The sequence below is a fragment of the Oncorhynchus masou genome, unplaced genomic scaffold, assembly GCF_036934945.1.
Source record: "Oncorhynchus masou masou isolate Uvic2021 unplaced genomic scaffold, UVic_Omas_1.1 unplaced_scaffold_4649, whole genome shotgun sequence".
NCBI classification, from domain to species: domain Eukaryota; kingdom Metazoa; phylum Chordata; class Actinopteri; order Salmoniformes; family Salmonidae; genus Oncorhynchus; species Oncorhynchus masou.
Genome location: NW_027011044.1, coordinates 12,570 through 22,500, shown reverse-complemented (window position 1 = coordinate 22,500; position 9,931 = coordinate 12,570). Strand labels below are relative to the sequence as shown.

Below are 9,931 nucleotides of genomic sequence, written 5' to 3'. Positions count from 1 at the left end.
CACACACACACACACACAGAGTTGACGTGGCGCTTTTTCTGAGTATTATTTGTTATAATATTATTTGTCTTTTCCTTCTCTAAAAGCCCCTGCTGGACACGAATTACTCCACGGTATCACACAGAATCATTAAAGCTCTTAACTGGGATGTTGAATCCAATTCAATTAAAGTCCATTAGTCCATCAGCAAAAGGTATAATCCTCTGACATTAATGACGCTGTTATTTGTGTTCCATTCAACAGCAGGGCTGTGTGGTAAGTAAGTACTATTCAGTCAAGTTGAGTTGCTGAACCCAGCAGTCTTTCATCTCTAGGACTGGGATCCTTCTGAAAGCTATATGAAGTGCTCCACTTTAAAGTCTGAGAAAGCCCTTAAAAATCGGGAGTGTGTTTGTGTTTTTCTCGCTCTACTTTCATTCATTATTCATCCTCCCTTCACTTTGAACCAACAGGCAGGCAGCCTCTCCCTCTCTCCCCACAGCAGCAACACGGTACACCAATATAGCAATAAACCATGGCTAGCCCGCTAGCTTACAGCGCTAACTCTCTCATTGACACTCCAACAAATCTGTGGCAGGCGAACAGGGTGCTGACCCCACAACTAGAGTGTGACTTCTCGTCTAAAATGGTGCCACTGAAGTGTAACTCCAGGGTGCCAGACATGGCAGCCAACCACTGAGACAGCCTCTTCTGGCCCAGAGTGCACTGTGTGTGTACTGTGTAAACTCTAGCGCCGGGACCATACCAGTATGGTGATACTCGTTAGTATGAAGGTAAGGGAACACAACACAAAGCGGGTTGAACTTAGAAATCAGCTCTAATGTTGGAAACAAACATCATGTTGTCATGCAGAGGCACATGTATTTATTTTCTAAGCTGTAGTACAATATGTTACATACAGCAGGTTTTTAAAGGACCAAAGAGATTGGTTTGCGTCGTGTTTTCATTTTTGTCATGGAAAAAATATCCTGTCCTGGCTCTAATAACCTCCAGAGATAACACAACGAGAGCTGGTCAACCTAACTTCCTATATAATAATGCAATATTTATTTAATTGAAGACACTCTGAAGCCCCAAACAAATGATCCGTAAACAAATATCCTAATTGCTCTGATATCACAATTACTTATGTTGTGTTGAATATAATTGTATGTTCAGTTGGAATTAAGTGTGTACATTTGAAATGAACAACATTACCCGTCCACCAACCAAAACACATTCACACTGAACCTCCCTCAGTAAAAGTTCTATCAGAGTCCTTGCCAGAAAATCACCATCTTGACATCGGCGAGGACACACAGTAGGGCGATAGTAGTCGTCATTTCCAGCAGTACACTCACTGTGGAACCGTGTTAGAGGTTGATTAGTATCCGTTGGTGTTCAGCTGAAGGTCAAAGTGACTCAACTGTTCCGTTAGCTAGCTCTGGTACGTTTTGCTCAGGCTAATGTACAAGAGGACCCATCTTCAGAGTCACTCTCTTCATTCGATTCCCAGCTGAGGTTTATAAAGGCGTGTGATGTTGGAAACTTGCTGGACATAGGTCACCTATATACTTGCCCATACTACAATGTCATGAAATATAGGCATGTGATTATGTGGGGCCACTGGCAAGGCCAATCTCTTCAGGGGCACTGGTCCGTATCTGATGAAGTCTCTATATTCTTTACATTTAAAGGACGGGGAAGATCCCCTCTGCAGCGGGCTACGGTCATGTGATTTACTCAACCACTCGACAAGCTGCATCTGGATGGAAAACAAGCTGTTTTTATGCAAATAAACACATCACAGTAACCACATAACCGCACTTCGTTTTGAATGAAGGGAAATGAATAACCGAGGATGTCTTTGGCGTGTTGTCTGGTTTGTAGGGGATTGTGCGACAACTCGAGGCAGGTTCCTGTTTGCGTGGGTATGTTTAATTTATACTCGTATTACGTGAAAGCTGTAAAATGCAGACTGCATTGTCACTGGTGTGTGACGGCCGTGAGAGAGAGAGAGAGATCCATCCCTGTGCCAGTACTCTCTGTCCCTCCCTCTCTCTCTCCTGTCCCTCTCCACCACCACATGTCCTCCATTGCCTGTTCTGACACAAACCAGCCCCGGAAGGCCTAGCCCAGACCAGGACCATGGCTGAAACAGTTGTCACTCAGTAGTGGCGGTCTCCCTTGGCGCTACACCCTCCATTCCAACCTCCACCCCCTTTGGCCCCTGGCCTGACACGGCCCAGACTAGCAACTCATTTCCGCCTCCTCCACAGGCCTGCTTCTCACAAACACTGAGGGGCTGAGGCTGGCTACGGCTCGGGGCTGGAGACGCACTGCTGGTGTATTTGACTAATTAAAACTAACGCCGGGGTTCAGTCGGGTGTGTGGAGAAACCTCCCCAGCTGATTGGACTCAGGGAGGGGGAGGAGGGTGTGTGGAGAAACCTCCCAGCTGATTGGACTAGGGAGGGGCGAGGAGGGTGACAACAAACTCTTTCTTAGATTCACTCACTTTCCTCCCTCTCTTCATTCATGTGTATGTGTGTTCGTGCAATACACCTCCAATCTCTCTTTCTCTCTCTTCAATCGTTCTCTCTTTCGCTCTCACACACACACACACACACACACACACACACACACACACACACACACACACACACACACACTTTATCTGCTCTCTCTCTCTCTGATGGCACCATGCTGTTCGGGGTGTGGATTTATTCATTCTCCTGATCATCAGAGCAGCTCCAAGGTAAATAGTGGGTGTCAGAGATCCAATTTACCGTCCGGTTGTATTAACCATGCACCATGCCTCTGGCCATGCCTGGGTAATGGGCCTCTAGCAGGGGAAATGACCGACCACAGCCCCCTCTCCCCACTGGTCCTGGTAATGAATCTGCATGCGTGGGTGGGTAGGTGGTGGGCTCAAGCACATCTGGATGGGAATGAGGTGATAAATCAGCTTTTGCCCTCGGTGCCATGCGATGCTCCAGTCACTGAGCATGAAGGGCAGCTTGAATGGCAGGGGATGAGGAGGAGGAGGTACAGAGTGCGGAGCGTGTTCTGTTGTCCTCTACAGAGGCCGCAGGGAGAGACCATACTGTACACACAGTCCAGTTCACGATCTGATGGAAGTGGTCTCTATCATCGTATACTAATACAAGAGATTTTATCATATTTTTGGTTGTTAAAATTTGATATCAGAGAAATGTTATATATATATATAAAGGAGGATTTAGTATTTAATATGTATGGCATAATATAGGGATATATATGGTAAAGCTCTTGCCAAATGTATTTTGGATGAACACTACAGACCACAGCTAATTACACCGGCACAGATGTTCATAGTGGTCCTGACGGACTACCCCTCACACCCCAGGCTCACACACTTTGATCAATCACCTCCATTTAATCCTCCTGCTGGACCTGTGCCAAGCTACTAGGCTAGCTAGAGCTAGAGCCTGCAAACACCACTCACATTCACGCCGCGGACAAATACTGAAAGGGTTCTTATTGTGTGTCATCAACATTTCTATGCAAGTCTGAAATCGTCTTCTAAAAGTCCTCTTTAGTTCCCCTTCATCAAACAGTGATGCAGTGAAGACATCGGGTTAGCTAGCTAGCGCTTATCGCCATCTTGCCCTGACTCCCATTCCAGTGACGTAATGACTTGGGCCTTTCCTACAACCCCTGCATGCATTCTCTGGTATTTCAAGATCCTCTTAGTGACTGTAGGGCTGTGTCCCAAATGGCACCCTATTCTCTTAACAGTGCACTCCTTTTGACCAGGGCCCTATGTAGGGAATAGGGTACTATTTTGGGACACAGCCCAGATCATCTGTTTGTAATCGATGGCCCAGTCTAATGGACCCAGGAGTGGATCTACACTAAATAAAGAGGGAGGGACAGATCCCATTGTTCTCCTCAGCTGTGAGAGGAGTGGGGGATCAAAGCTTGAGTGGCTTTGAGGGTCGGGGAGAGAAAGGGGGAGAGAAGGAAAGAGCTGGAAAAGAGAGGAAGGGGGAGGTAAGAGGCAGGGAGTCGGACTGGGGGAAAGAGAGAGAGAAAGAGAGAGAGAAAGAGAGAGTGAGAGAGAGAGAGACGGAACCAAAGCCCTGGGTTTTCTGATGCTCACATATCAACTGGTGTCGGTGGAGGCCTTGAGTCTAGGCCGGGAGATTTTCTCATACCTGTTAGAGATTAGGAACCATCTTCTTTTTTTTTCTTACTACACTGGGATCCTCCACAAAAACAGGAAGGTAGGATGGCAGGCAGAGGCTGGAGTTTAGGTCTGATCTGAAATGACTTCCACTTCTCTATGTAGTGACTTCTGACCAGAGTACAAATAGGGTCTGGTTAAAAGAAGTGCACTATACATAGGAATAGGGTGCCATTTCACATGAATCCCAGGTATTAGTATACAGTAAGTATAGTCCGAGTCTATGGGCTTAACTGAGGCTCTCGCTCGCTCGCTCTGCTCTGCTCTGCTCACATAGTTCTCTGCTCTTCTCCACACACTCTCTCACACACAGTCAGATTGCACGGCACAGCAGTCGCTCACTTAACCTCTGTCTTTCCTGCCCAAGATATTTCTTTCTTTCTCTCGCTCTCTCAATTCAATTTCAATTGAAGGTTCTTTATCGGCATGGGAAACATATATGTTATCATTGCCAAAGCAAGTGGGGTCGGTAACAAGCAAAAGTGAAATAAACCATTTCAACAGTAAACATTACACAAAAGTTCCAAAAGAATAAAGACATTTCAAATATCATCATGTCTATATACAGTGTTGTAACAATGTGCAAATAGTTAAAGTACAAAAGGGAAAATAAATAAACATAAATATGAGTTCTCTCTCTGTAGCCCCATCTCACCTAGAGTACTCCTACACACACCTACCTCTGTTGCTGTATGTATTCTTTACTGTGTTGACCATATACTAGTACATCTCTGTCCTCCCAGCCCTGTGTTACCTTGACTCTGTGGCCCCTGATGTTGTCCAGAGCTGAGAGGCGGCGTCTCCTGTGACATTTATGGTCCTATATCTCTTAATTAGCGCCACCTAACCCGCCTGTCTGTCTCTCTCTCTGTTTCTCTGTTTCTCTCTCTTGCTCTGTTTCTCTTTCTCTCTCTCGCTCTGTTTCTCTCTCGCTCTGTCTCACTTTCTCTCTCGCTCTACCTCTTTCTCTCTCTACCTCTACCTCTCTCTCTACCCCCCGCTCTCTCTCTCTACCCCCCCCTCTCTCGCTCTCTCTCTACCTCTCTCTACCCCTCTCTCTCTCTACCCCTCACTCTACCTTTACCTCTCTCTCTCGACCCCTCTCTCTCTCTACACCTATCTCTTTCTCTGTCTCTCTCTACCCCTCTCTCTCTCTACCCCTCTCTCTACCTTTACCTCTCTCTCTCGACCCCTCTCTCTCTCTACACCTATCTCTTTCTCTGTCTCTCTCTACTTCTCTTTCTCTCTACCTCTCACCAGGCTGTGGAGGCACAGATCAGGAGTTTTGGACAGACCCCATGTCAGCTGCTCATCGAGCCACACCCACCAAGGAGCTCCGCCATGCAGGTGGTGAGTCTCGCACACACGTACGCGCGCGCTCACACACAGGCTGACCACCATACCATGCCCAATACCGTACCCAATACCGTGCCCAATACCATGCCCAATACCATGCCCAATACCGTACCCAATACCGTGCCCAATACCGTACCCAATACCATGCCCAAACCGTGCCCAATACCGTACCCAATACCGTACCCAATACCATGCCCAATACCGTACCCAATACCATGCCCAATACCGTACCCAATACCGTACCAAATACCATACCCAATACCATGCCCAATACCATACCCAATACCGTGCCCAATACAGTGCCCAATACCGTATCAATACCATGCTCTATACCATGCCCAATACCGTACCCAATGCCGTACCCAATACCGTACCCAATGCCGTACCCAATACCATGCCCAATACCGCATCAATACCATGCCCTATACCATGCCCTATACCGTACCCAATACCGTGCCCAATACCGTACCCAATACCATGCCCAATACCGTACCCAATACCATGCTCAATACCGTAATCAATACCATGCCCTATACCATGCACTGTACCGTACCCAATGCCATGCCCAATACCATGCCCAATACCGTAAACAGTACCATGCCCAATACCATACCCAATGCCATGCCCAATACCATGCCCAATACCATGCCCAATACCATGCCCAATACCATACCCAATACCGTACCCAATACCGTGCCCAATACCGTACCCAATACCGTGCCCAATGCCATGCCCAATACCATACCCAATACCGTAAACAGTACCATGCCCAATACCATGCCCAATGCCATACCCAATACCGTAAACAGTACCATGCCCAATACCATGCCCAATACCGTACCCAATACCGTACCCAATTCCGTACCGAATACCATGCCCAATTCCATACCCAATAATATGCCCAATTCCGTTCCCAATACCATGCTCTATACCATACCCTATACCATGCTCTATACCATACCCAATACCATGCCCTATACCATACCCTATACCGTACCCAATACCGTGCCCTATACCATACCCTATACCGTACCCAATACCATGCCCTATACCATACCCTATACCGTACCCAATACCGTGCTCTATACCATACCCAATACCATGCCCTATACCATACCCTATACCGTACCCAATACCGTGCCCTATACCGTGCCCCATACCGTAATCAATACCATGCCCATACCGTACCCAACACCGTGCCAAATACCATACCCAATACCGTGCACAATACCATACCCAGTACCGTTCCCAATACCATGCCCAATACCGTATCAATACCATGCCCTATACCATGCCCTATACCATACCCAATACCGTGCCCCATACCGTAATCAATACCATGCCCTATACCATGCCCAATACCATACCCAATACCGTGCCCAATACCATGCCCAATACCGTACCCAATACCATTCCCAATACCATGCCCAATACCGTGCACAATACCATACCCAATACCGTGCCCAATACCATGCCCAATACCGTATCAATACCTTGCCCTATACCATGCCCAATACCGTGCCCAATACCGTATCAATACCTTGCCCTATACCATGCCCAATACCGTCCCCAATTCCGTACCCCAATACCGTGCCCAATACCATGCCCAATACCGTAATCAATACCATGCCCTATACTGTACCCAATACCATGCCCTATACCGTACCCAATACCATGCCCAATACCGTGCCCTATACCGTGCCTTATACCATACCCAATACCGTGCCCAATACCGTGCCCAATACCGTGCCCTATACCGTACCCAATACCGTGCCCAATACCATGCCCAATACCATGCCCAATACCATGCCTAATACTGTATCAATACCATGCCCTATACCGTACCCAATACCATGCCCTATACCGTACCCAATACCATGCCCAATACCGTACCCTATACCGTGCCCTATACCATACCCAATGCCATGCCCAATACCATTCCCAAAACCGTACCCTATACCATGCCCTATACCGTACCCAATACCATGCCCTATACCGTACCCAATACCATGTCCAATACCGTACCCAATACCATGCCCAATACCGTAATCAATACCATGACCTATACCGTGCCCAATACCATGCCCAATACCATATCCAATACCATGCCCAATGCCATGCCCAATACCGTAATCAGTACCATGCCCTATACCATTCCCAATACCGTGCCCAATACCGTGCCCAATACCATGCCCAATACCATACCCAATACCGTAATCAGTACCATGCCCTATACCATTCCCAATACCGTAATCAGTACCATGCCCTATACCATGCCCAATACCATGCCCTATACCGTTCCCAATACCATTCCCAATACCATTCCCAATACCATGCCCAATACCGTAATCAATACCATGCCCTATACCATGCACTATACCGTGCCCAATACCGTGCCCAATACCATGCCCTATACCGTACCCAATACCATGCCCAATACCGTAATCAATACCATGCCCTATACCATGCACTATACCGTGCCCAATACCATGCCCTCTACCATGCACTATACCGTGCCCAATACCGTGCCCAATGCCATGCCCAATACCATGCCCTATACCGTACCCAATACCGTAATCAATACCATGCCCTGTACCGTACCCAATACCGTAATCAATACCATGCCCTATACCATGCACTATACCGTGCCCAATGCCATGCCCAATACCATGCCCTATACCGTACACCATGCACTATACCGTGCCCAATACCGTGCCCACTGCCATGCCCAATACCATGCACTATACCGTGCCCAATACCGTACCCAATACCATGCCCTATACCGTACCCAATACCATGCCCAATACAATGCCCAACACCGTGCCCTATACCATGCCCAATACCACACCCAATACCGAACCCTATACCATGCCCTATACCGTACCCAATACCGTGCCCATTACCGTACCCAATACCGTACCCAATACCATGCCCTATACCGTACCCAATACCGTACCCTATACCATGCCCTATACCATGCCCTATACCATTCCCAATACCGTGCCAAAAACCGTACCCAATACCATGCCCAATACCATGCCCAATACCGTACCGAATACCATGCCCAATTCCGTGCCCAATAACATGTCCAATACCATGCCCAATTCCATACCCAATACCATGCCCTATACAGTACCCAATACCATGCCCAATACCGTGCCCAATACCGTGCCCAATACCATACCCAATACCGTACTCAATACCGTACCCAAACCATGCCCTACCCCATACCCAATACCGTGTCCAATACCGTACCCAATACCGTACCCAAACCATGCCCTACCCCATACCCAATACCATGCCCAATACTGTGCCCAGTACCATGCCCAATACCGTGCCCAATACAGACCCATCTCCTCAGTAGTGTAGATAGAGGCCCAATGGAATAGCCTCGACTGTCTCTAACTGCTAGTATGTTAAAAGACTGCCCCTGACTGTTAGTATGTTAAATGACTGCCTCTGACTGCTAGTATGTCAAACGATGGTCTCTGACTGCTAGTATGTTAAATGACTGCCTCTGACTGCTAGTATGTTAAATGACTGCCTCTGACTGCTAGTATGTCAAACGATGGTCTCTGACTGCTAGTATGTTAAATGACTGCCTCTGACTGCTAGTATGTTAAATGACTGCCTCTGACTGCTAGTATGTCAAACGATGGTCTCTGCTTTGACTCATACTAGCCCGTCTATAGTCTTTCCTCTCCCCACCATCATCCCTAACCCTGGGAAACGTAAGCTCTGGATTTGAACCTGTCTCCTCTCGTCCTCAGAGAGGGGTGAGGTGGGATTCTATGTGAAGGGATGAGGTGGGATTTTGGGTGTAAGGAGGGCGGATGAGGGTGAATGGATTAGCGCTGTGGAAACATGGTCCTGAGCCAAACTCCCACTCCACACCTTATACAGACAGACGAGGGGACCAGGGGAGAACCAGAGGGAGGAGGACTGGCTGAGAACAATGGCCCGTAGGTGACAGGCTTTTAAGGGGCAGGAAGAGGGGGGGGGCTGTGGATGACGTGCCGACTTGAGCCCCCATTAGCGGGGTGGCCCTGTGGTGCTGACAGCTGGAGACCATTGGCACACACATATACACACACGCACACGCACACATGCACAAACACACACACATGCACAAACACACACACATACACAAACACACACACATGCACAATCACACACACATGCACAATCACACACAAATGCACAAACACACACACAGACACATGCACAAACACACACACAGAAACATGCACAAACACACACACATGCACAAACACACACATAGCGCTGCCCACATGCCACCCATGTTTACCAAACACCCCATTAGCTCCGCACCACATATCCAAATAATGCTACATTCATCCACAGGTTG

At 47.9% G+C, this 9,931-nt stretch overlaps 1 protein-coding gene across 1 annotated transcript in view; it reads left to right on the top strand.

Moving 5' to 3' along the window:
• Positions 1-5,694, top strand: part of LOC135535247 (lipopolysaccharide-responsive and beige-like anchor protein) — a gene marked incomplete at its 3' end in the record, with an annotated part of 6,235 nt that extends 541 nt beyond the window's left edge. The window contains exon 3 of the mRNA XM_064961935.1: positions 5,467-5,694. Within this exon, the coding sequence (XP_064818007.1) occupies positions 5,467-5,694 (228 nt within the window). The remainder of the gene's footprint in view (positions 1-5,466) is intronic.
• Between the last annotated feature and the right edge of the window lie 4,237 nt (positions 5,695-9,931).